We start from the raw sequence: 27,127 nt of genomic DNA on the forward strand, positions 1-27,127 counted from the left end.
TTCCCTGTACCATAATGGGTGACATGTAGGAGAAAATTCTAGAGACACGATAATAAGGACTTTATTATTTCATTTAAAGGAGGAGGTATTTATTTCAAGGGCCCATGATTCTAGCCCCCGTCTCTCATTGTCATGGCTACGTCGTTGCTATAGCCATTGCGCTAGGGGTGAGTATAAGGTCACGATAATATCATAACTTAACAGCGGTCTTGGTAGCTGCTAGCTATATTTTTTTAATCAACCCAAGTGCACCAAGTGTATGTTGTGATTTTGTTGTACCACACACTATCACTTTTGGTGTGAAGCAGGTCAACGTCAGCTAACTATCTGGCTAAAATGCCAGTGCTAACGTGGAGAACACGTTAACTTAACGTACACACGTACACACCGAGGTGACTGCTAAAGATGCGTGTCATGTAGCTTTGTCTTGAAGATGAGAACCGTTATGCAACGTTTAGTACACCATTCTTTATCACGTGTGTGTGTGTGCGTGTGTAGTAGTAGCCGGAACGGCTATTCTATCAGCGGCGGGTGACGATAGAGCGATGCAATAGATATTGTTGCTTTGCCACCATGTTGGAAAGCCGCACGCAATTAATTACACGGACTGTCGAACGAATCGGGACGCAAAAGGACGTTCAGATGAAACCCGTTTAACTCAGACGAGCTGTGACAGAGAAACGTGCGAACACCTCTGGAAGTTAACAGCAGCTTACCGTTGTCGACCAGAGAGTAGCTCCACCTTCAGCGGCGACATATTCCGCACGTCACTCCGCCCCGCCCCATGACCCAGCAGCTCACGTCCAATCTGCTGCGACAGAGGACGAGGGCTTGTTTTTGAAAATATTGGCGCTTAGCGTGCTAGCTATGACCGGCTATCTAACCGGCTAGCTATATTTTGACTTTCCTATCGGATTTATTCCTCCAATACGAGCCACTTGTGTGTCATTAGAAAAGGTTGTACACGAAAGGGAAGATAACCGTTCCTGACAAAAGGTAAGACACAGTCGCACACAGCACATGCGACGCGAAGAAAACGACGCTAATTTACCGTTGGAAGTTGTGCGAGAACTGCTAGCTATTGTAGCTAGCAGGCGTTACCCAGCCCCTGCAAAGTAAATGTTGGCAGGTTGGCTTTTAATTGTTTTGTTTTGGAATGCAATGTGTGCTTGAATTCAAATGTGTATGCTAACATGTTAAGTGGCACGTAACCTGAACGGTAGTGACCCGTGTGTGGATTGAGAGTAGTGAACCTACTAGCCATTTGACGTCAGGCATTTTTTAAATGTACGTTGTTATGCCGTATTAACTAACTGATTGACTTAACATAACCACTCGGAATTTAATACGAGATAGAAACGTGCCTACTAGCTACTATAGTCCATACGTTTCATTGTTATGAGTCGCAGTGAAGCACGGGAATCATATGTGTTATCTATGCAATGGCAAGGACGGTAGTGTTCAAGTAACGTTACACATAAACATTGCCCACCTAATCTTAAGTAACATCAGTGTCATTTTGCACATGTATTCTCAACAAAACTACACGCTATGACCTTCATTAGATTATAATTTATTGGAGGGTTGTTGTATTAAAATGCATCTCCCAGTCTTCATCCAGGATATCCATGATTAACAAGCTCATAGTAATGTTATTATTATTAACCCGTACATACATAACATTTTCAGATCAGGCCCTACACAACCTGTCAGAGTTGTCACTCTGATTAGCAAGCATTTCAATCATTATCTGCAATACCATCGAGGATGACTTAGATGGAAATTTAAAGGGAGGCTGAAGAAACTTGTTGTAGTCTGAAGTCAATTTTACTTCACTAAATTACAAATGGCATTACAATCTACGACACCTCAGACCCTCGACATGACACTTGTCCATTTCCTCCTGTTTTATCTCATTATTTGTGATTTATTGAGTATAATAATAAAAACTGTTTTAAATGTTCAAGTAAGAAAATTAACTTTTAACCTTTTCGTTTGTGTTTTGCAGCACCACATAAGTCACTGTGAAGGGACCACGATGGCAAGTGAAGTATGCAGTCACGTAAAGGTGGTTGTCCGGGTGAGGCCAACGAGCGAGAGTGAGAAGCGTGAAAACTGTCGAAATGTGGTCCAGGTTGTGGATAACCGCATGCTCATATTTGACCCAAAAGAAGAGGACACAGCATGTTTTGGGTCACAAAGAGTACGGACCAGAAATATCAACAAGAGGGCTAACAAAGACATTAAGTTTGTTTTTGACCAAGTCTTCGGCGAGCACTCTACCCAAGTCGACATCTTTGAGAGCACCACCAAAGGAGTGTTGGACGGTGTGATGAATGGCTTTAACTGCACAGGTAACAAATTAATGTAAAGAAGATCCATATGAATAGTGAGTGTGTTGATACAACAGAAAGAAGAGACACTTTACATTATCTATTTATTGCTCATTACTCCCTTCAAGAGACTGAGCTCCAACAGTATACAGCCACTGGCTGTTAACACAACTGGAGCTCTTCCAGGCTGTTGTGATTGAAGCTGTATATATGGTTGTACCTCGGCCTATGGCTGCGTTTATATCAATGGTTGACGGATATGGCTATGGCAGCTGTATTGTGACAACACATTGCTGCTTCTTTTTTAGAAAAGAGCCTGAAAAGCCACACAGGATTTTTAACCTGCACTGTTCCAATCAACATGACTGGTGTGTTACCGACTGCAGGATTTCTAGAATACGTAGCTCCACTGCAATGTTCAACCAGCAAAACCATGTCAGATGAAACAGTCCTCCATGTCATAATCATACCAAAGCACAGCCATGGCGACAGCAACAGCCCAAGCCATATCAACCCACGAATATTGCCATCAAGGACACAGGCTGCCAGACACAGTAGCATTTGGTTATATTAAAACAGTGTAGAAAGATAGGTTAACTAGGTCCTGGCTATTGAACTGCACTGATTCAGAGATATTAGTCTACGTCAGTCGCAGCTTAGGGTCCTTCAACTTGTGCTGTGGTCAGAGCTAGGTCTAATACATCATACAGCTCATACAGATGCAAAATGTAGTGCAATGCCAAGCGTGAAGAAAGGTAACACAAAATTCATTGCAAGGTATGCAAAAAGATTGTGAAGGAAGGCAAAAATAGTTCAGGGAAAAGAGTCCCAACATTACCCCTCAGGGGCTCTGCAATAAAGTGAGGTAATCTGTAGTGGCAGTAAACTTTTGGATTTTTGACCGCCTCTCTTCAGCCTTAAGATGACCAAATACTGAAGTTCAAATGCAGTCGAGCCACACCAGTACCACTTTAGTGCCGTGGTTTTAATCAAATGTATTTTTATTCTCAACATTGCTCGCTGACTCATGGTGTCGTATCATTAATTGAAACTGCTGGCTGCTGTTAATTTACTTTGTCTCCTCCAAGGTTCACTTGCTGGTCACTAGCTCACAACACTGTGCACTTCCAGTGTTTTAAATCAGCACAAATTGGAAATCTTGATAGCAAGTGTACCAGTTGTAAACAACCCAAACGAATGTGGCTTTAGAGGGTTATCATTGATCAATTGAAAGATACCTGGATCAGCTGAATAAGGTACACCTGGCTGTCCTGCAGTAAATCCTACCTTAATGGTTATCGTGTTCAGTTTTTGTTGAAGAGGGTCTTGATTCAAATTCCCTGTAATCTTCCAGGATGTAGTTTGTTGTGCTGTTGAAATGTATTGCAATATACAGAAAGCTGTTTCTGTCAATTTTCCTACCCTCATTCATATAAATGAGGTGGATAATATAATATAAACATGTGTCAGCATACCGCAATACAATTTAGCAGCACCACAAGCTGTAGCCTCCAAAATGAAACTGAACACTATAACCCACATGAAGGTAGGATTTATTGCAGGACTTGTGTATTACACTGCATTATTTAGAGCTAGGCGTACCTAATAAAGTGGCAACTGAGTGCATACTGGATGTGGAATGCATCCACCTAGTTTACCAGCCTGCTTGTCTTTATTGAATTCTACTACGGGACCAGGAGCTTTAGAATATGGTGTGAGTTTAAAGCCTGTCTTTAAGTGGTGTTGCGGCAGTGTAACATACTGTAGGTCCTCTTTCAAATATAGGCTGGTTAGAACGTCATCATTTTTAATGTTAGGCTCACCTAAGCCAGGTTTTTCACAATAAGCAGAGCTTTTCTGGGTTTAATTTTGAGATGTTTCATGCTTCCATTTTTTACACTTTGTGGATTTACTCTATTCATAGTAATTCCAGTGTTGCAGCTATTCCTATTGTTATTGTGATACACTTTGTTATTTTATATGCATATTACTTGATAGAAATTTGTTTTTCAATTGTAGTGTTTGCCTATGGTGCTACTGGAGCAGGCAAGACGCATACTATGTTAGGCTCACCAAACGACCCTGGGATCATGTACCGCACCATGACAGAGCTGTTCAAACGCATGGATGACGTCAAGGAGGAGAAAGAATTTGCTGTTGCATTCTCATATCTTGAGGTTATTATTTATTTGTTTTGTATTTACTGTATTTACCTAGAATGATTTTAGAAAATGTTATATTTCTTGCATGGCTCCACAGTGAACAAAAAGTCGATCTTGATGAACTGTGTGGCTATAACAACAGCAAAACTATATAAAAATGCTTGTTTACAAACTCACACAACACATGCAATATAATCCAAGTCTCATGTATTCAGTTGTATGTTCAGTGCTTCCTAAACACATGCATTCATCATAAATCCATACTATTCAAAACACTTCCGCATTTAGTAGTCTAATTGTTTTGCTGTTAAACATGGATCCCACTTACTTTTCATCAAGACGTTTCTGTTTTTGGATTATTTGTTAAATGTCTGGAGAAAGACAAAGTTTTTCTCAAGAATTCAAGGCAACAAGGGTTGACTAATTGATGTACAAATGGTCATTTTGTGAGTGAAATATGGCTTTAACCCAATTATACATGTCTGTTTGCAGTTATATTTGTTCTTTGTTTACAGGTTTACAATGAACAGATCAGAGATTTGTTGGCAAATGTCGGTCCTCTTGCAGTCAGAGAGGACAGCTCTAAAGGAGTGGTTATTCAGGGCCTCACGCTGCATCAGGTCTGTAGAAAAAACACGGATCATATACATGATTTCATCACAATATGATTAATAAATTAAGTTTGTCTGGGGAAAAAAACATTTTGAGTTGAAAACTTAAACTTTGTTATTTAGAAAATGATCAAATCTGCCAATAAATGTATTTCTTTTTATTTAAAAAAAAAAGTCTAAATATTATTCAATGAAACAGGGTTACTATACGGACTAATGTTGAGCATGCTCACTGTTCCATTGCTTTGGTCTGCAAGTACACTGTGGTGATTCCAAATTGGGCATGTTAATGGTCCACTCACTATCTATGACATTGTGTTTTGTTTTTTTGTTTTTTTCTCCTATTCAGCCCAAATCTGCAGCACATATTCTGGAGGCATTGGATTCTGGCAATCGTAACAGGACACAGCACCCCACTGACATGAATGCCACGTCTTCGCGGTCCCATGCTGTATTTCAGGTATTGTTTTTGTTTTTGAAATCCCAGGGCACAATTAGGCTATAGCTTGATGTCATATCATAGAATGAGAACATGCAAAGACAATAATTAACAAAAGATGAAACAGAAATTAACTGCAAATGGTTCTCACTCCCCAATTTCAAGTGAGCAGTTACTTATATCTTCAGATGATAAATGTTCATCTGAAGATAAATTTCACTACAAACTTCTGACAATAAGTCACCGTTTGCTTTTTGATAGTCTTGAATTGATTTTTTTGTATTCTTTTCTTTAGATATATTTAAGACAGCAGGACAAAACTGCCAGCCTCAATCCTAATGCCTGCGTTGCTAAAATGAGCCTGATTGATCTGGCCGGATCGGAGAGAGCCAGCGCCACCAATGCCAAAGGGGCTCGTTTACGGGAAGGTGCTAACATCAATCGCTCGCTTCTTGCCCTAGGAAATGTTATTAACGCTCTCGCTGACCCAAAGGTGAGTTTATAATATCCTACATATATTGTATAGAACATACTGAGTGTTGCAAAAATACTGAAACAACCAAATGAAGGAGCACTTTTTTATTTTTATTAGCTAAATCACAGACACTATGGATACAGATTACTTTTTAGCTAAACAAAGCAGTGTCCAAAACAAAGCAAATTGTTCCTCTGCCTAGACACACTGGACATTTATTGTTCTCGATGCATTTAAGTGGCCTCATGCAAAATTTTAAAGGAGTAATATCCATTATCAGTAATTAACGGTGTTTGTATCCACATTATGTTGATATTAGGTCTAATGAATGCTCTGCTCATATGATAGTCAAGGATGTACGTCAACATTTTACATTTCCAAGATCATTGTGCCCCAGCAACACAGTGCCCACTTGTTCCTAGAAATCCTTAATTGCTTTGGGACCCTGGAAAATAACAGTTTTCTAGAAATGGAAAAATGAGGGCAAAAGGAGAAACAGGAAAAAGTGTTCTACCTTTAAATATTTAAGTCTTTTACATTTTCGGTTTCCTGGAAGCAGTCTGTCAGATGTCACTGTGACAGCTGAAAGTTAAGATTAGCTATCTGTTTATCTGCTTATAAAAGAGTTAACATCCAAAAGGTGTTTTTTTTTTTTTTAAACACTTTCCCATGCACAGAAGACACTTCCTGGTTAGTGAAGACAGCTGTGCACAGCAGCATCTGTCAGACCGTAGAAACTGAACAAAGTGTTTGGTTAGTTTTGAAACAAACCAAATGCTACTTTGTGACTCACTGCCTAACAAAAGTTAGAATAAAGATTTCTTTAGAAACCTAATACTTATATGAGAAAGTTGCAAGGACAAAAACACAAGATACAGTCTTTTAGATTTTGAGTTGTCTCTAATAATATATTGTATATTTTAGCTGTGGCATTACTAGTTAATCACTCTATCATGTTTAAAAATGTATTACATGTAGATTTTCTAGACAGTATAGTGAATGTGCAGAATTTTAAAGGTATAAAATGTAGTTACTTTGCCAGTTTTTTAAACATTGAATTCAAAATGTATATCTCCTCTCTGGCTCAACAAGCAAGTGGGAGAGAAACCGGAGCAGAGGTCGAGCAAGCTAGAGATTAAATGAGGAGAGGGGGGACAAAGCCGTGAATCAGGCAATAAAGCATTATTTTTTGATTGTTTCAATTGCACACATTCTTACTAAGGATGGAACAATATAAGATTGTATTGTGGATGGGTATAAAAAAACACTCACAATATGTTGATGGTGGTGAATTTTCATTATCGTAATAATCGTGTCATGTTATGGGGGACATTTTTCCCCTCCTTTTTTTACATTGTCCCATACCTAATCCACACCTCCTCACAAACCAGCGGGAAGGTGCCGGATTTTTTATGCAACCAAAGGCATGCTTTACTGTGTTTCCTCTTGGTCACTCACACAGTCCGATGTAGCACCACACAGCAGAGACTGATGCGGGAAACACATACGCAGAAAAGCACGTAGAAACGCACAGTGATGTAACAACCTGTGCTCCGCCACTTTGTGTCAGACTCTAAAGAATGCCAAAAAAGGTTTCCTTGGCCTCGCTATGGCAAGGGGTTTGACGAAGCTATAGTGTTTGACCTGAGAATGATGACAGGCTGCACACCTTGCTTATTGGCTGGGGTTACACCCCACATATGGCCCAAATGCTGATAATCAAGAAACGTCCTGAACACAACAAAATAAGAAGAAAAGAGAGTGATGGTCCATCCCTGTAAAATGATTGCTGCCGCCGCTGCTTGAGAATTTTAAGAAATGTCATGAAGTAGCAATTACATGACTCTGAGGGCTTTTAATTTGACATATCAGTGAAGACACATCAGCGGAGCCCTCTAGATTTTGTGTTGGCCTGCCCCCACTGCTGAAAAGAAATACTAGAAGAAACACTGCATATTATACCGTTACTAACTATGTTCTGTGTTCAGTATTGTTTTTATGGTTGTATATAGTCAGCAAAAACATCAGTGAATATAGAAATTTTGAACCATCTTCTTCAAATTATTATGGTTCTAGATATATGAAGTTAAGCAGTAGCCTTCATATGAAACGGAGAGCCTGGTAAGTGGTGAGTCAACTGAGTATTTGGGTATTATTTCATTCCAGTTGCATACATTAACCTGCCAAGCAGTCTTCTCAATTTACACACCAGTCTCAAGGGACAAGATGCAAGCACGCCACATGCATTCAGGAAGTGCTGTGCAAATGTAGCACAGCCATGTCGAAATGTGATCCTTCTTCAGCAACTTAGTTAATTCCTGTGTTTCCTGTGTTTAAAACTGTGCACAGTTAGTATTATACCCTGCTCACCATTCTTGACTGCTTTCAGTCAGAGACGCATAGTTTATCTGTCCAACCTACAACACCCACCACAAATCCCCACTCCTTCCCGACCCCATCCCGATGGTTATTGGTGCTGCAGTGTTTACTGTTGGGAGACAAGGAATTCATGTTGTGGCCATTGTTTACTGGAAAGAATGTCCCCACTTGTGTCTAGGCCGACATGCCATTCATTTGAGTGAAGGAGAATGTGTGCTACGTCTGTTTGGGCTGTTTAGTATGTCATCTTCATGCTATGCTGCACAGAGGTTTTTGTTGTTAGATGTTTGCCCGAGGCAATGTCCAAACCAATGCAGATACATTTGACACAGCATCCTTTCTCTCCACTTTGGCCATCAATCGACTCAAGGCCAGTGTTTCCCAGCCACAATAAAGGGACTTTCTGAAAATGAGATTAACACACTGCAAATCAAGAAAACCTATTGAAATGGAAAAAAAACATCTTCATCAAATTGACCACACACGTGCAGCATTTAGAAAATCTGCTACAAGAAGGTCACAAAATAACTGAAACTGTTTCCGTAGAAATTTTGTAGAGGGGGCTGTAGCCGGGCAGGTTTTCAGTCTATCACAGGACTCACAGCGACATACAAGCATTCATGCTCGCATTCACACCTACGGGCAATTTAGAGTCATTAATTAATCTAACCTGCATGTCTTTGGTAACTCTCCCTCACACACTGCAGGTTAGGTTTCAATAACATCCATTTTTTAATTTTCGTCCAAATTTCATAAAGCCCAAAGAACAACAACACAAGCATGTCCCAACCATGTGCATCAGTTTATTTTACTGTCCTCTTGAAACGGTTTCTGTTGTGTTGTGACCTTGCAACGTTTTTTTTTTTTTTAAATGCTGAGCATACATGGTCAAGTTGGTGAAGATGTGTTTTCTTAATTAGCAATGCTTTGAGCTCTCACGGCCATCATAGCAATCTGAGCTATTTGAAAATACAGATTTGTGGTTGTCGGCATCAAAAGACACCACTTTCCTTGCAGTATTGTTAGAGACACAATTGGTAACTTTAATAAAAACAACTCTTTATATTTGTTTAAACTTGTAAAATCCTAATAGTAGCAAATCAGACGGATAATTTATGAAAACTGGAATTACTCTTAACCTTGGTTAACAAGAATCATTTACAACCTGTGTGGAAATTACTATATGGTCTTGGAGTTGTCTGACAGCGTAGAAAAACACATTGGAACTTTTAAAAAAGCAATGTGAAGGGTCATGGAGAATAGAAGGGGAAGGAACAATGCAACAGAGCCAGTATAACCAGACATTGCTCCTTGTGTCACTGGGTTCCTTTTAGAGTTTAGATTCTCTGCCCGAGACCGACCCTAGCCCAGCCCAACCCACGGGCCAATATTTCCCGCCACTACCATCGGGCCGGGCCTTTGATCAAGCGCTTGTGTTCGTTGCTCTATTGGCCTAATCTGAGGAGAAGGCTAGGCCATAAACATGAAATATTATTGGCTATATGTTTAGCAGAGTAGGCCTACATAACAAATGTGTACAAAGTTACACAAAGTAAAAGAAAAAAAAGATGCTACACATAGTGCGCACGCATCAATCAACGGTTCTGCTCCGTGCAGCTAAATCAAAGAATAAAGGAGTTACGCTAAAGTGCATGCAACATGGAGCTTGGAGACATAAAGCATCAATTAAAAACAGGACAATTAATGTTAAGCAAGTCATCAGGAACGTGCACGGGTGAAACTCAATAACGGAGTATTGTGTGTTATTTTAAGGACACTTTTTAAAATTGCAGTAGGCCTATCCTTATCGGGCAGCACTAACGTAGCCTATAAAATTATTTGTATATTTTTGTGGCTGAGTAGTGGTGTAGCTGCACCCCCACTTCCCATGGATATGCACATAAAACAGCCTATGCATGCATTAAAAATAACTGTCGGGTTGAAATCGGGCTTGGGCTCTTAATTACAGTTAATGTGTTGGGCCGGGCCAGGCTCGGACAGAACGTTCTTCGGGTAGGGTCGGGCTTGATTTTCTGGGCCCGATCGAAGCTCTAGTTCCTTTTGAAGCCAACACTAGTTTTTTCACGGTTGCTTTACACCTCCCATTCACCCCAGTGCAGATCCTTCCATTCACCTGCAGATCGTAGGGGGTCACTTTACATTGACTCTGTGACAGATTCCCAATGATTGCCCAAACTAAAGGAGTCAAAACAAACATTTTAGTTTGCTTTTCGATACCGACGGAATAAGTTTGGATGCCTGCTCTTATTAAAAGGGAGTTTTTCCAAATTGGCACGACTATCCTGAAACTCCCTGGAACTGACATGAACTATAATAGGGTCTTTGAATCCAGATGTAGGTTTCTTGTTTTTCTAGGAAGAAGTGCAGGCACGGCCGCTAACCCCAAAAAAGATCATTTTACACTCCTTTGTTGCTTAACTTTAATGTGACATTCTGCAATCCCAATGCCCACGAGATTGTGACTCACCTAAGCAGCTGTAGTTTCACTAATGCCATTATTACAGAGTGAACTGTGTTCACAGACCAGCTGCAGAAAGATTTCCCCATGTTGTGGATATATGAAATGAACACTCCATACTGAATTTTGTAACCCATTGGGTTTATTGGTCCCCACCAAATAGTGTAATATGACTGAGCTTCTCTTGTGGAGTTTGTCCAGATGGAGAATGCATATGACGGCCAGCCTCACAATTGTGCACTTCTGCATATCACAGCACATAACGCACTTTCTTTTAATTTGTATTTGTGTCATGGCTGACAGAAGTATTGAATTCTGTGTTTGTTCATTTCGAACTTTCATTTAATATATTTTCTAAGTAATTGAGTTTACTTAGAAAATATAGAACCACGGGAGTTATCACATATTCTGAGCTGTTTGTTTTTGTACACCTTTGTAAACCAGAACATTAAAGATGGTACTATTTCTTGGATTAATGTTATCCTTTCTCGTTTGTTTTAGAGCAAGAAAACTCATATACCATACAGAGACAGCAAGCTGACGCGGCTACTTAAAGACTCCTTGGGGGGCAACTGCAGGACGGTTATGATTGCCAATGTTAGCCCCTCATCCAAGTCATACGATGATTCCCACAACACACTCAAGTATGCCAACAGGGCCAAGGAGATTAAGTCCTCGGTTAGTATGAAAGTTATTGTACTGCTTTATAACTGATTTTAAACTATAGATGTATACATTCCTTTTAAATCATTGCCTTTTTCTCTCTCCCCTTGCCTTTCAGCTGAAGAGTAATGTTGTCAGCCTCGACAGTCACATTGGCCAGTATGCAGTCATATGTGAAAAGCAACGGCAAGAGGTAATATAATTTAAATTATTTTTTCTTTTTCAATTAAAAATAATCTACCTATTTTTTGCTCATTTATACAGTCGGCATGATCAGTGGTTCATTTCTGACTGCTGTTTCAATGTTCTGTAACTTTTCTAAAGATTCTACAGTTAAAGAAGAAACTCAAAGAATATGAGACAAACATGGTGCCAGGGGCTTCTAACATGATCTCATCTCAGAAACAAGAAGAGTTCAAAAGGTAAGATTGTACATAAGTATGATTCAGAGTGGAACCTGAGACTTACTTTTTGTTGTTTCTTTATCTATATATTTATTGTCATTTATGGTACAATCATTGTCAAAAAAATGAAATTTTATTTATCAATGAGCCTTTTGTTGTATCATCTCATGGCCCTATAAAAAGCATATTAGTTAACAATTTCTTACAGTTTATATGCTGACAGTGTAAGCCAACTCTTTTATATGGCATCTTGGAGAGAGCTCTTGTATCATACAGGCCAGAACATTGAGCTCTGCAGCATTCCAATATTTTTATACCTTATTGCCTTTTTCCACACCTGCACTGTAGTCAATGGATCTGCATGGAGTAGCAAGGTAGTAAAACATTTATAAACAGTGTGTTGGTGATTAATTGAGCTTTCGGACACATTTATGGCAAAGAAAGCGTATATTCTTGTTTCGAATTATGATATTCTATAAATTACTGCTACGTCTATGCTTATCTGTTATTGCGCTTTAATTAAAACATAAGGACACATTTTAAACTATTACATAGAACTGCATTCTGCAGATTTTTGTCTAACTTTCTAGCCTGGGATTATTTTACTTCTTGGATTAAATGTAAAGAGGTTTATTTTGAAAAAATGCTTGTGTTTTGTGTTTTCGGGGGGGGGGGGGGAGGGCAACTTCATTACATTTTCTACCTGTAACAAATATACAGTTTTATAAACAATTTTACAGTGTGTAAAAGGATACTAGTGTTTGATATAACTGTTACAGTCAACATTAGCTTAACCATCTTTTCTTTAAATGATTTTGAATTGGATGGGGTCGTCTTTGCAGCATCTTTTTATTTGAATTCAAATCATGTTTACACATTTTTTTTCTTTTACGTGAATCAGTTTAATCCCATCGAGTCATTTTTAAGGCACAGTGGCATCTGTGGGGGTATTTGGGTTGGGGTTGGGGACATAGAAAAGCTGAATGAGTCTCACTCCCACACATTTCATTCACTGGCATCAGAATTCACAACTCGCACAGTGAGAGGCTCTGAATAGAGGCTGCACGCTTCTCACGCTATTAAAAATTCAGCAGTCTAGCAAGGCCACGACGTCTCCGACGTCACTGGAGTTACATTGAAGAGTGCAGTCACATTTCAGCGACAGCTCTCCAGTTTTATTTACCTGCATGCCTCTCCCGTCCCTCCCTCTGCTTTAACTCAAGCAGACAGCCACTTGCATTCAATCTGGATATCACTTCAGCATCATATAGCTAGGAATATATTTTTGGCTCAGTCCGAATAGAACTGGCACCTTGTGGAAACTCTAGATTATATGAAAAGGTTAACGGCATTATTAATTAATTGTGGAGAATAAAGGCATTAGTCATGCAGCGATTTGATGTAATTAATTGGTATATTTTTAAGTTATCATTAAAGCTGTATTACTATATTAAAACTGGTTTTAATGTGTTGATAAATGTAATTTAATTTAATCTCATGGCCTTTTTAAGGGTGTTTTAAATACTAGAACAAGTGGTTTGTAAGAGCTCTTTGAAAAGCAATTAATATATCAATGTGTTCTTTACATGTGGCACACCAGCTTGTAATCACATCTGGCTTGGGTCCCTTTGTTGGCGGTTTTATTTGATAATATTACTCTAAGAGGTGTTTCTACATTGTATCCACCGTTATGTGAATCAGAGTTGACCAAAAAAACACACTTCTGTGTAATGCAGTCCAAAACAACACCACAACAATTTGAGTTGAATGCCTGTCTGACAGAAGCGGCTAAAACGGAGCCTCACAGCTGCACAAAGGCACAGTTTATCTATCTCGACTACATGGATTTCAAATATATTTACATGTAGAGTGACCCATGTGTTTACAATTGTTACATTTGCATCACAAATTGTTCTTTTGCTTGCAAAGAAGATGGGAATAGAATGACCTGCACTGTTAATTCCTTTTATTTTCTTTTAAATCAATTTTGGTCAAATTTGACAATCACTTTTGTTGCATTGAAATTTCCAAATGCTGGCCTTTTAGCTTGTACTGCTTGAACATCTCTCCCCATCTCTCTCTCTCCAGGGTGTCAGAAGCTCTGCAGCGTATCTTCTCGGGCCGGGCCCAAATCAGGAAAGAACAGCTGGATCTGGAGAGACAACTGAAGGAGAATGAGCTGCGCCAGCGGTACTCTGAGGAGGACAACCTGCAGGTCCATTACTTCTGTGCCAAGGAAAAGACTGAGAAGGTAGTTGATGCTTATGCTGCTATCCAGATTCCACCATCCCCAGAAAAAACAGCTGCTGAGTCAGGATTTTGCTTCTCCTTCCTCTAAAGTTGTCTTGACCTCGCATTTACACCACTACAAGACAGGGTCACTGCTTCCCAGCTCAGCCTTTTCTTTAACATTTAAATCCCAGTGTTAGTCCTAGCTGTAAACGACATTCAAATATTAAAAAGTGACATTTTAATTCCAAACTTTGCATTATGGTTCCCTGTCACGCAAAACAGCTACAGTAGTTGTGTACGTTTATAAGAAATTGATTCAGATTAACCTCTCCAACAAATGCTTAATATTTATAGACTATCACTATTGCTTGACTGGATGGTTGCCATCTTGATGCTTGCAGCTGTAATTATTGCTATTTGGATGACATACACAGTTTATAGTGTGTCATGCTAATACTAACACAAGCAAAGGACAATTCATGAAATCACTGAAATTACTTTTGTGGTCGTCACTTTCAATAGGCCACTTGTAAGCACGAGCGGAAGATTGCCAGCTTACGCACTCGGCAGCAACACATTCACAAACGTTTGAAGGAGACGGAAACACGTTTCCTGGACAATGATGGCTGGCTTCATCGTGTCGAAAATGAGATTAAGCTGCTGAAGTCGAACGATCAGACCTCAGAAGTAAGTAGCCGTAATTGATCCTTTAAATGTAAATGTACATTTTTGCAATTAGTGGTACTGAAGAACACTGGCAAAGTTTTGTTTTTGTAAATTGAAAAGTATATAATATAGACTTTTCACACTTGATGTTTTATTTGCAATTTGTTATGTCATTATTTAAAAAATAAATTCAAGGTTTAATTTAACCTTTATCGTATTGATTTTAACAGTTGTGTAACCACAGTGCCTGTAGCCATGTTTATACAAATTCCAATGGCACTGACATTGGTGATGGAGTACATTCAGCATTATTAGATAAAGAGAAAAACTTCAAAATGTGGGTTACATCCTTCAAAACTCATTGCTTGGTGTTTTTTGTTTGTTTATTTTGGAAGGTAGGCTGTGTCTCTACTGGTGTCGTGACTGTCTTTGTTTTCTTCCCATCTGTTCTCCCAGTAATTAGAACCGTGCTCATTTTATTTCTCCGGCTCAATCGTGGATCACTGAAGAGAATAAATCAATACCCTTTACTCATCCCTCACACAGCAGCCAGTTACCTAAAACCATGCCCATGTTATTTTTTTCTTCTTTATCCTTTCTTCCAGGAACTGACCCAGAACTATGACGCACCCACCGGTCAAATGTTCTCTCTGCTGTTGTTTCTTTACGTCAGAGTTCTTTCTTTTTTCTCCCTTCCGTTACCCTGCGCAGACAGCTTTTCTGATGAAACATGGATGAAAACAGAACTTTGCATCTTCTCTCTATTATCCTGAGCCCCAACCACCTTATGTTTCTTTTAATTCTGCCCACCAGATTGCTATAATCATATGCTGTTGTGTTAGAATGGCTATTGCTTCATTATGTATGCTCTTTGAACTAATTTCTCCCCCTTGTTCAGGTGTTAGATAAGAGCCTACATTGCCACCGACTTGAGCTGCAGGTTGATGACCTCAAACAACATATCAAGCAGATGGTCGAGCTCACTGCTCTGCAGGATCAGGAAAACAAGCGTATGCAGAAGTAGGTTGACAATACCTAGAACCCACACTTATTGAATTATCAATTACTCAGTGCAACTAACTTCACCTCACAGTAACTGGTGTGTTGTTTTTTTCCTGTTAGAAATATCTCAGTAATATTTTCCATTGCATTTCAGAATGGTGAATATCTTGTTGCCTGCGTATAGTCGACAATACTCTGCATTGCGGGGAGCTGGACAGGCCACAGCTGCCGATGAGATGGAGAACCACGAACTGGAGCACCTTGTGTTGAGGGAGAGAGGCGTGGTCTGGGCTGACCAGGAAGGGCTGGGGCAGCAGCTGAAAGGTGAAGGGAATGGAGAGGAATCGCAGGAGACAAACGAGGTGGGCAGCAGCGAGTTGGCACCCGTCCTGTTCTTCTCACATCTGCTATACCACCAGAGTAGCCCCTGCAGTAAGTCATCATACTCTTATCCTAATTATTCTCCTGTTGTTTATTTAGCATATGTTCCATGGTGTGTTGGGATAAAATTACAAAACAAGTGAAAGTTGGAAAGTATGATTGGGGAAATTATCTGTATGTATTTATTTATTTATTTATTTATTTATTTATTTATTTATTTTTCATAATTTATATGTCAAACTTGTTTGACATTAATTGATAAGTTGTTTGGTCTAGTAAGTATAAAAAGTGAAAATGCCAGTCACAGTCCCAGTAGCCAAGGTGATGTCTTTGAATTATTTTTTTAAAGAAAAGGGCAGGAAATCCTCACATTTAACAAGCTATATAACAAGTGGTTGTTTGGCATTCTTCCTGGATAAATTAATTCAAAGCAAAAATTGTCTGTTAATTTTAACTCAATCGATTTATACACTTACTATTTCGGTCTTAAAATGTACTGCCATATATCCTGACTGGGAAGAGTTTGCTTGATAAATACAGGAAGACCTGACCACATGGCCGCAAAATGATTGAACAACAAAAACATTAGATGTTGCGGTAATGGGTGATTGCTTATGACGAAGACATCCTCTTGGAAAATGTCCATTAAATGTTATGTTTAAATAGCATCTGAGATAACGCAACATAGCTTCAAAATAAATGAAACATTTTGACTGACTTTGAAACCCCAATCCAAGAAACAGATGTAAGATCGCACTTTTCAAGGATTTAGTGTTAATAATAACCATTTTTAATGAAAGAATACCCCATAGGGCTTGTAGAAGTTTTTCAAGCTTTCTATGTTGTTACTGTTGATGCAGTATTGATGTTGCTTCCTTTTGAATCTCTTTTTGAATCGTTTTATTTTTTTATTCTCAGGTGCAGAGGGGCGTGCAAAAAGAACACCACTGTGCAATGCTGCTCCATCACTAAAAGGTAAATCTACTCTCCCCTTTCCCCCATCATGCTAACATACTGTAGTCATTAATCTAAAACCCCTGCATGGCAGTTAATCCCACCCCACCTTAATCATTCACTTCCCTCCTTGTCACTTTTCACTCAATCCATCACACTTGCCCAAACACTCTTTGAGAGATGATGCTCCGTTGTATGAAAGCAGAACACAAACTTATCATAAATTTGTGTTTAAACATGCCATATAAATGTTTTCATTGTTTTTCGTTAGACTAAATTTCCACTTTGCCGTATTGCTTTTTATTTGCAGAGCATGTTTTTAGCAGTTTAAGTGAAAGTACTTGTTCTGAGTAGTAAAATAAACAATAAAAGTCAGACGTGTAATATAATATGATTTAAAGTTGTGCTGCAGACATTCTGTCCTGGCCAAAACATGAATAATGAAATGATGTGAATACTCACATCCAGTTTTATAGAGGGAAAACTATACACATGGAACCTTTGGGGAAATGTAACACAAAAACCTTTGTGAAATATTGACGTTCAAATTGGCTGTAATGATATTTACTGCAGGTGGTCTACATTTCATGAAAACCTATTGTGGGAAATGTAACTTTTGAGGAAAATACTTCTGCCAGATGACCAGAGTTCCTTGAATGGAAACGAAACATGAAAGCACCAGGGAATTTGTCACCATTGCTATTAAATCTCCCTACAAGTTATTATATAAAACCCCTACTTTCTGTATCGCCTGTCTGTCTGACCCCTGTCTCCACGTCAAACCAGTTTATAGGTTTTATTTTCCCCCCATTTGGTCAAATTGTAATTTTATTTAACTTAACTTTTCTTTGCCAATACCTCTACGATCGTCTTTCCACAAGTGTCAACACTTCCACTCACTCTAATTGTATTAGCTAACTGTGGTGAGCTTTTATATTTTAGAGCCCAAGTTTAACTTCATTCAGCTCTTAGCACACCCATAATAAAACATGGATTTGGTATTTGAGAAACAACATGAAAAAAAAAAGGATTTTAGATGCATAAAGTCATTATTACAATGTACCTTCAACAATAGTGGACACAGCTTTACAATATTATTGCTCAGTATATCAGACACAAAATAATAACATAAAATCAATACTATCTAGATCATACATACAGTAACTCCTTACGCAAACATATACATACAATAGGTTCAGCTTCATCCATGTTGTGCAGAATTATCAGTTCTAAATGGTCGGTCAGTTACTGACAAGTTTTAATAAATAGGGTTTTTATTTAGCATTCAGACAAACTGCTCTAATGTTGTGCTTACTGTTGGCAGTCCCTTACTGCTTCCTCAGCTCTTAGTGGTAGTCACTGCAGCATGTTATGAGGAATAGCTCCTCCCTGCAGTTTGCAAAGCCAATCAAATTTCATTGGTTTTAGAGGGGGTTGAGGTTTTGAAAGAGCATTAACTCTTTGCGGGCTGCTTAATAATAGCAAATCAGACAAAGTGATCACTTTGAAGGGAACACAATTTATTGTCGATTTAGAATGTGTTCACACACGCGTTTATTAATAGCCTCCTGATTTTTCATTCAGCTACCTCCCGCTGCCCCCTTTGTGCTGTTCTTTTTATATTCCTGTTCGATCATACCTCTCGCTTCTCTCTTATCTATTTTTTCCTCCTCAGATTTTTGCTGTCCCTTCTGCTTCAAACGGTCGTTAGTCTGGCTTTTTCCTCCATTCTACCTTTCTTCCCTCCCACCCTCAAGTGTTTTTCTCTGTCTGTCTAGCATCTAACCCTCCCAATCCCTCTTGAACTTCATTCATGAAAATGCAGATCCACAGCAGGGCAGGGGAAAAACGTCAACAGACGTAAACTCCCCTGCTCCACCAACCAGAAAAGGCGCACTATAAAAAACAGGCAGCAGCAACCAGGCGACCCTAATTCAGCGCAGCCTCCACCAGAAATAGCAACTCATGCATGTATTAATCCCCTACAAGCCAAAAATATGTGACTGAAGGAACTCTGCTGCCATTTATTGCTAGGGACAACTCCTCTGCCACAGAAAAGGGCTATTTATCATCTCTCCCTCTCACTCGGTGTGCTGTCTGAGGTCTGACTCACATTTGCTAAATATTGCATTTTGATATTTAAGGTAATGTCTAAATCGGTCATTCACCTTTTCATTCAGAGCTCTCACTTCCTTGACGTGCTGGCATTTTCCCTTTTTAGCCCCGTGCCTAACCCCCACTACACTCCTACAGGAAATGCCATGAGCATAATGTGATGCAGACACCATGATTTAACCTGAAAACATGATTGGTCACAATTTCTCACATCAGTCAGTATTTGATACATATAATTTAGTGATCCCATTAGTGTTTAAGATTAGTAATGCTGAAAAAACAAGGTTTTTAATCATTATAAACATAATATATTCTAATTCCAACATTGATCTTAATACCAGCATTTAACTGCAAATGTAGCTTTGTTTGACAATTGTCTTAAAATGAAACAAACGTCAATCGACTTCCTTACAGCAATTACCAATAATTAATTCATGGTCAACCAATCCCTTTGCTATTTTACTGTGCGTTCCAAATATTATTCCCTATCCGCTAGCATTCATTTTCTGTCAGCTCTTGACTGTTATCTAATTAGTATGTGTGGTTAGAAAATTGCGGCTTGCCATTTTATTAAAATCTCGCAATATATCTCAGCAAGAAAAAAAAACTGTAATTGTAAGAATGCATTCCTTTTTTTTTGCCGTAATATCACAAAACCTAATCAAATGCAATCGATCTTTGAAAATTGCAATGCAAGTCCCCGGCTAGTAGGCTTTATATTAATTTAGTTAAAAAAAAACGAGAAACAACTAACAAAGCCAGTTTGAGAGATTTGATTCTGTGTTTTGGTCCCAGTAATGCAGTTGGTTGTCGCAGAACAGGTAGCTAATATTAGCACACCGCTTCAGGGCACATTTATCGTTCCTTATGATTTTATTGTTCCCTGGTACTCGCTGGGATAGTACATGTTAACGGCATGTGAGCAACAAACTAAGTACCCTATGATATATGAGGAACCTACAACATCATGCATACAGCAGCAGCACCTACGTTATCTCCTCTCAAAAGGAGAGTTCAAAGTCGTGTGTTTGAGCATCGTGTTTTCCTCGGTTTGAAAAAGGAAGATCTAAGGCTGTAAGCAGGTAAAATCCTAGAGTTTGGATCTATTTATAAAATGCCGTGCTCTTTTGGATAATAATGCACGTCACAGCTCCATTCTGACGTTGTAAAAGATTATATGTGCAAGGAGAGGACTATAATGTTCAACTGCCTTGTGCAATATATATCTCCAACATACTACTGATCACATTTTGATGCAACTTAAGGGAACGATCCATCTCATTTCTCCGTTGTGACATTTTTAAAATTGCAATGTTTAGCCTAAAGGCTGGCACTTCAGCGCTTATTACTGATTAAGTATGGGAGACGGCATCATTTGGTGAGGGGTGTGTTTACTGTTACCCTGCTTAGTTTTGAAGGGGTTTTGATTTGCTTTCACTTTCAAAGCCCTTAGTTGTAAACAATGCATTGATCTATGCACTTCATCTTGGAACACATGCTAACATTTGCAAGGAAGACTGTTGGTTCCATACCATATCCTATGTCATGTGACCGTTTGACCAGCAAGCACAAAAATGCTCAACATCTGGTTCCATGAACGGAGGATGTCGTATTTGTTTGCAGAGGTAATATTTTAAGAAAGAAAGTGAATGCAGGATATACAAAGCGGAATACTGGGACGTTTCCCTTTCAATCTGCTCTAGAGTTGTCAGTCCAAGTTGCCTCCGACCTGCAATATTCAAATATTTTCTTTTTGACGAGGGACCTTATAATTCTGTTTGAAATGCACATGAAACCAGTACGCTTAAACAGTTGCTTCTTAATGCCCCTAAAAACGTTTAAAATTAAAAGTTATTTTCTCCATAAAAGTTAATATTTATGACTACAAAAAGCAAGAATCAAAGTTTGAGTTTTATGCTTAATCAACAAACCGCCAACTTGCGTCACATTTTGGTTGAAATATTGCTGAACCCTAATTTGGCACATGAACTCATTTGAATCAACCAGCGAGCAGAGCAGAGGGGAAAAAAACACAAAAATAGAAATCTCTAATGTGAAATCACCCATTTTTCTAGCATTGGTAGACAGTGTAGTTGTCCTGAGGTTAGGGTCAGGTCAGTCATAGTATGAAGTTGTTTAAAGGGTCTTTACCATGCATTGTATTTCTGCTTTGTTTCATTTCTATTAACTATTAGTGATTACTTGTTTATTTATTTGTTTGCTTAGGTGGAGGAAAACAGACCGATCGGAAACCAGTTTCAAATCTCTCTGAACAACAACAACTCTGTCCCAGAATGCCCATCAGGAGAAATTTGTCTGCATCGCTGCAACCGCAAAGCCCCCGGACCGTCTCTAAGACCCAAGTGTTTGACGAGGGCATGTTCCCACTCCAGTGCACACCAGAACAAAAAACTGTTCAAGCTATGTCACATAGCTCCTCCAGCGCCATGGATCCCAACATGACATTTGAAATTGTGGACAGTGATGACCAAACTGCAAGCAATGCAACCATCATAATCAGCGGCGGCAGTCCTTGTCAAGCGTCCTCTTCCATGGACTTCTCAGGTCCCAGCAAACTACTCGATCCTCCCAAGACCAATGAGGGGAATCAAATTCCTGCTAAAAGGTGAATAAATATCAATGTCTCTTTTCTTTTGATTTCACAATGTTTAACAGTGCATACGATTCTTTAGACACACTTCACATGATTTCAGAAGGAATTTTCCTTCTTTCTCAAAGTCAGTTAGATAACATTACAAGTCCATTTTCAGGCTGGCTTGTAATGTGGATTGCTGTTCTCTTGACTCTACACATGCTGGTTCTCTTGGCAGTCCATATGGTGCAGCCTTTTAACACGTTGAAGTAGTCTTAAACAAATGCAGCGATACACCCACATAACGCCTACAGCACTCCCGTGGTCCATCCAAAATCTACTGCTACAATAGTGTACACCTCTCTCCACATAAACAGGAAATATTGTAAGGAAAGAATACAGGAAAGAAAATACTGCTGTCACAGCAGAAAACAAAACTGATACAACATCACAATCTAACTGTAGACATACATTTTTATAAATCAAGTTCAGAGGGGAAGACTGCAGCAGCTGCCATGATGTATCAGAACCATTTGTCACACTTTCTTGCCTCCTGTTCACCAAGCGATTTATCTCAACATGCACTTTTCAGAAACGGAGAGTTAGATGGGGAGTGTTTTTAGCTGTCGCCCTTGTTAAAGCAGAACTATTCCAGTGAGCATTATTAGCATGATTACAATTAATCTCTATGATATACAGAGCAGTTAGTTGGCAGCAAAGAATTCCCATTTTCAGGTCATATGCCATTAATTATGTCTCAATTCCGAGGCGTTTTTCCGAACTTAAGTGTCTGATGTCACACACATGCCTGTGTATTTCTCAGTTCTTCGTGTACTTCTTGTCCTTTTTCTTGGCTGCACTCGCAATCACCCACATGTCTCATGCATCAAAGGTTGATTTGATCTAATATTGTGTAATGTCAAGCCAGCAATTGGCCAATCATTAGCCAACAGCGGATCATTTTTGGATCACTGAGTTCTCGTCCAGACAAGAGAATACAAGACACAAGTTCTGGTGGGCCAATGTGCATGGGACAAAAACACTTTCTATTACATCACTCGCTGCACGCTCCAGAGTATTCTTAGATTTCACTGAATGATTTGAACGCTCCACCCTTCTTCAACTTTTTTATGTCACAACTGGCAAGAGCACATAATGAAGGTTGAATGGAGAGTTTAGTCCTTCAACAGGAATCTTTGAATTAACTGTTTTTAGGCTTTTAATAATCAAAAACAAAGTAATGAATGCCCTTTAAACTCTCCAATTGAGTTGAAAAAGTTAGGACATCCCCACTTATATGTCTAGGTGTTTCTAAAGAAATAGGTACAGGTGGACGTTTTTTCATTTAAAATTACTGTCCAACAGCATACGTTTTAATAATAACCAAAAGTTACATTAAGAAAAAAAACGTTTAAAAATTGGTTCAGAGGAAACAAACGGCTATCTCTCAAATCATTTCCATAAAATGTTTAAAAACAATCTGAAAACATGTCCCTCTGACTGCCCACTGAAAGTTTGAAAGCATTGAGGGATTCTGTGTAAAAGATCCTCAATCTGGATGATAACTAAACCATTCAGGAGTGGTAAATCCCCAAAACCTTATTCAAAACAAGCCAAAGACTAGAGTGCAAACATTCTACGTATTCTCGCCAGCAGCAAGTTTCCAGACTGGAACATTGGTCCAGGAGGCTTAAGTTAGCTAAGAAGTAGCAAACAGAATAGGAAACATTTGGAGCCGTGGCTGCAGGGTTTGTGTCAGTGAGTGATGCTCAAAAACTAAATTCACTGTCTTGGCAACATTTGCGCTGCAGTACAGGCAAACTGTATCAAGAGGTGTTTTTCCTAACTTAAGATGGGGGCTAATATACATAAGGGATTTCTGGAAATTCAAGGTGAGGGAAAGTTTTAAATAACTTTTGACCGTTTTATATTTGTGTCTGGTTACTTCTTGTTGTAAGATGCCACCAGCTGCTCATAGGACCGTCTCATGGTCAGTGCACACATTTCTAGTACAGTGTGATTGTGTCCTGCGAGGTCCGGCCCCAACTTTTTGGTAATACCACTTTTTCCTGAAGAGGGTGGTGAGTCACTGAAAAAGCTTTCTAGATTGCTATCATATTAGAAAAGTTAGAAATACAACCTGATTTTAAAAATGCAGATAAATATATATTTAGAATGTATTTATGCAGGGATACCTTATGATTCATGATCATCTGAGTTAGGTTGATTGATTGTTTTTCACTAAAAAAAGATGTTCACAAAAAATATGTGACTTATCCGCGACGGAATAGAAATAGTTGATTCTTAAATGTAAAATGGCTTTTCAGTATGTTTTAGTGACATTTTAAGAGTTTTAAGTATATTTTGATGATTATGGGGATTGTTTTGTGAATCTCAATTATTACACCCGAGATATTGTGGTAACATGAAAGTTTGCTTTGCCCTGTAGACAGCAGATCCTGCCCATACAAGATTTGAGACGAGTCAAACCGACCTACATGCACATGACGTCTGCTGCACAAGGAAAGCGTAAAGTTAACTGGTAATGTCCCTCTGGCTTTTTCTCTTATATTCATGTAAATCATCTTGTTTCATACCAGCAGTGGATTAAGCACTCTGCTTTGACATATTTCTGATTATGCACGACAGAGCTAAAGATGTACAGAACTATCGCCGAAATAACTAAATTCATAGCTGGTTCTGAGTGTTATCAGGAGGGATTAGGATTAGGAGTTATTGATGTTGTGATTGATTACTCGTTCTTTTTTCTCCGTCTGTTTTATTCACTGTGGCAGCATCCAAGAAGACTTAACACAGGGTTCCTCTGCACCAAAGCGCATAAAGAAAGACTCCTTGGTTGCCCGCAGACCACTCAGAGTGCATCGTTTTGGTGGTAAGTTAAAAAAAAAACACACACACACAAAGTTGAACAAGACCGTGAATGGATATTTTGCAATATAATATTTTTTTGATTCAATTTTCATTTGAACAAATCAGAATGTATTTTGCAACCAGGCTTATTTTGTCTTTCATGACCTCAAACTGTTTCTGCAATATTCATCTCAATTCAATGTTATTTATAGTCCTATCACAACAAAATCTCAGGACACTTTACACATGGAGCAGGACTGGAACACACTCAGGGTTTTGAAAGTCAATGAATCTTCAAAATCCCAACATCACCCAGGAGCTTGCGTTACAGCGCAACACTGGCGAGAAAAAACTGCCATCATAGGCTTTTAGGCAGAAATCTTGAGCAGACCAGGCTCTTGGGTTCCATCTGCATTTGGTGTTGGTAGTTATATTAACAGTAGTAGTCCTTGGTGGCAAGTATGTGTGTAAAAGAGTCATGCTTTCTATTTCTACAGATTATATAGTTGTACACCTTGTAACGATTCTGTGTTAACGTTGCTGTCTGTCCCCAGGTTCAGAGGAGAACAAGCCTCGCAGAGTTGTGAGGAGCGTTTCTGAAGGAAATCTACTCGAGCCTCAGAAATCCAAGTCCATTTTCTATAAAACATCCCAACAGTTAAAACGAGTGGCCAAGCGGATGTGAGGCAACATCATATTTGAATCACACCTTTTTCCTTGAACATATACACTCTCCACCCTTTCCCAACCATATTCATCTTTTCAAAATAGTTTCTCAAAACCTAAAACAACTAGTAATAAGACAAAATGTAATTTAATTTGCACTATTTTCTCATTGTCTTGATTTACACTCACGCTGCAGTGACATTTTACTTGATTGTATAGTTACATTGTATAGTTGTTGGATATGTGTAGATTATTCTTTTGATATTTTATGGAAGTTTTGTTTTTTGTTTAGATTTGATCATTTCTAATTAAAACACTTATGTACGCACTAACAGCGAGAAATAAAAAAACATGTCCTGTGGATGTTCTGGGTTTTACATACTATTCTCTAAAAAAAATATAAATTCTGATAGGTGAACACATTTCCCTGGGCAGCTAACTTCAGATTATACATGACCTCAAATGGACAAAACTGAAAATGCTCTACACTGTTTGTATTTTCTCTCCATTTTTTCTCCTGTAGAGTTAATAACATGGGATTAGAGATATTTTATAATAAAAGAGCTTACAACAGAAACTGTGGCTGTTTCTCAATAAATAAACCCCTTCCTAAAATGTTTTTGTACTATTGATGTTGAGTGACGTTTCAATGGAGGTTGTGTTACAAGATGTTCCGGCGATGAATAAGTGACGTAGGCTAGGCTCAGGAAATGTGCAAAATACAATGGTAAGCAAAATTGGACTGACCTGGGAGTGACTCACAAAGATACATGTCTCATTGTCTTCCCATTGAAAAAGCAACCATTTCATATGCCTTTAGGAAGAAAGGTAAACCCCGAGTGTAGTGATGGATATGATATTTGTCTCTACCAAAGCCTTGTGGGGATTCAGGATGATAAGTGTATTTCACCATTCAACAAAGCACAGATCCCACATCGAGTCTTGAAAGAGGCGCGCCGTCACTAACTAAAATACTGAAGTCCAAAACTTCTGATGAGATTCACATTCCACAAAAGAATTTCTGCAGTTGCCATGGCATACGTGGAAAGAAGCAACTCTTTAAATACTTTTTAATAATTTGAAAATAAATGTTTGAATAAAAATGTTACTACCATCATATGTACCAGTGTGTTAAGGAGGAAGTTGATGTGAGTCTGGCTAATCTTTAGTATTTATAATAACAAGTAAGCAGCTGGGTACCACGGGCCAGTAGTCTACATGCACCTCCCACCAACCTGACTCAAGCATAGCACATGAATATCCAATCTAATCATCAGGCAAAGAAGTGGAGATAGCTAAAAGTAATGGATACATCTTTGGAACAGTTGGCTAGGAGTGATAAACAAAGCTAATAGCACTTTACAGCGGTGGAAATAGTTAGCAAATAGTGCCCGAAAAATTACCTGTAAGTACTTGATAAACAGTTGCAATAGTTGGCTAATAGTGACGTAAAAAACAACAACCTGAAAATACTTGATAAACGGTTACCATTTTTATCTTATAGGGATGTAAAAAAAAAAACATTATCCTGAGTACTTGATAAACGGTTGCAATAGTTAGCTAATGGTGACGTAAAAAATGACCTATTAGGCTACTTGATAAAAGCTAACAGTCAATTAACAAAATGTAATGAATCAATGGTTGCAAAAGTGACCTTAGAGAAAAGTAATGATTAAGTTGGCTTAAGGATAAACAGTGAAAT

The 27,127-nt window shown here is 38.7% G+C and overlaps 2 protein-coding genes across 2 annotated transcripts in view; one reads left to right on the plus strand and one right to left on the minus strand.

The window, feature by feature from the left end:
* The window catches only part of mettl15 (methyltransferase 15, mitochondrial 12S rRNA N4-cytidine), a 43,472-nt gene extending 42,690 nt beyond the window's left edge, over positions 1–782 (minus strand). The window contains exon 1 of the mRNA XM_084014971.1: positions 717–782. The gene's annotated coding sequence lies outside the window, so the exon portion shown is untranslated. The remainder of the gene's footprint in view (positions 1–716) is intronic.
* Positions 783–852: 70 nt separating this feature from the next.
* On the plus strand, positions 853–25,996 carry kif18a (kinesin family member 18A). The gene is made up of 18 exons (XM_084014957.1): positions 853–996; positions 2,009–2,354; positions 4,353–4,510; positions 5,011–5,115; positions 5,456–5,566; positions 5,841–6,038; positions 11,380–11,556; positions 11,660–11,734; positions 11,866–11,963; positions 14,034–14,196; positions 14,700–14,864; positions 15,742–15,863; positions 16,000–16,277; positions 17,145–17,201; positions 21,522–21,921; positions 24,338–24,430; positions 24,684–24,781; positions 25,314–25,996. Exons 2-18 carry the CDS (start codon positions 2,039–2,041, stop codon positions 25,442–25,444), a joined length of 2,745 nt encoding a protein of 914 aa, XP_083871083.1. The 5' UTR covers positions 853–996; positions 2,009–2,038; the 3' UTR covers positions 25,445–25,996.
* The last annotated feature ends 1,131 nt before the right edge of the window (positions 25,997–27,127 follow it).

Source organism: Eutrigla gurnardus (genome assembly GCF_963514095.1).
Source record: "Eutrigla gurnardus genome assembly, chromosome: 1".
Taxonomy (NCBI): domain Eukaryota; kingdom Metazoa; phylum Chordata; class Actinopteri; order Perciformes; family Triglidae; genus Eutrigla; species Eutrigla gurnardus.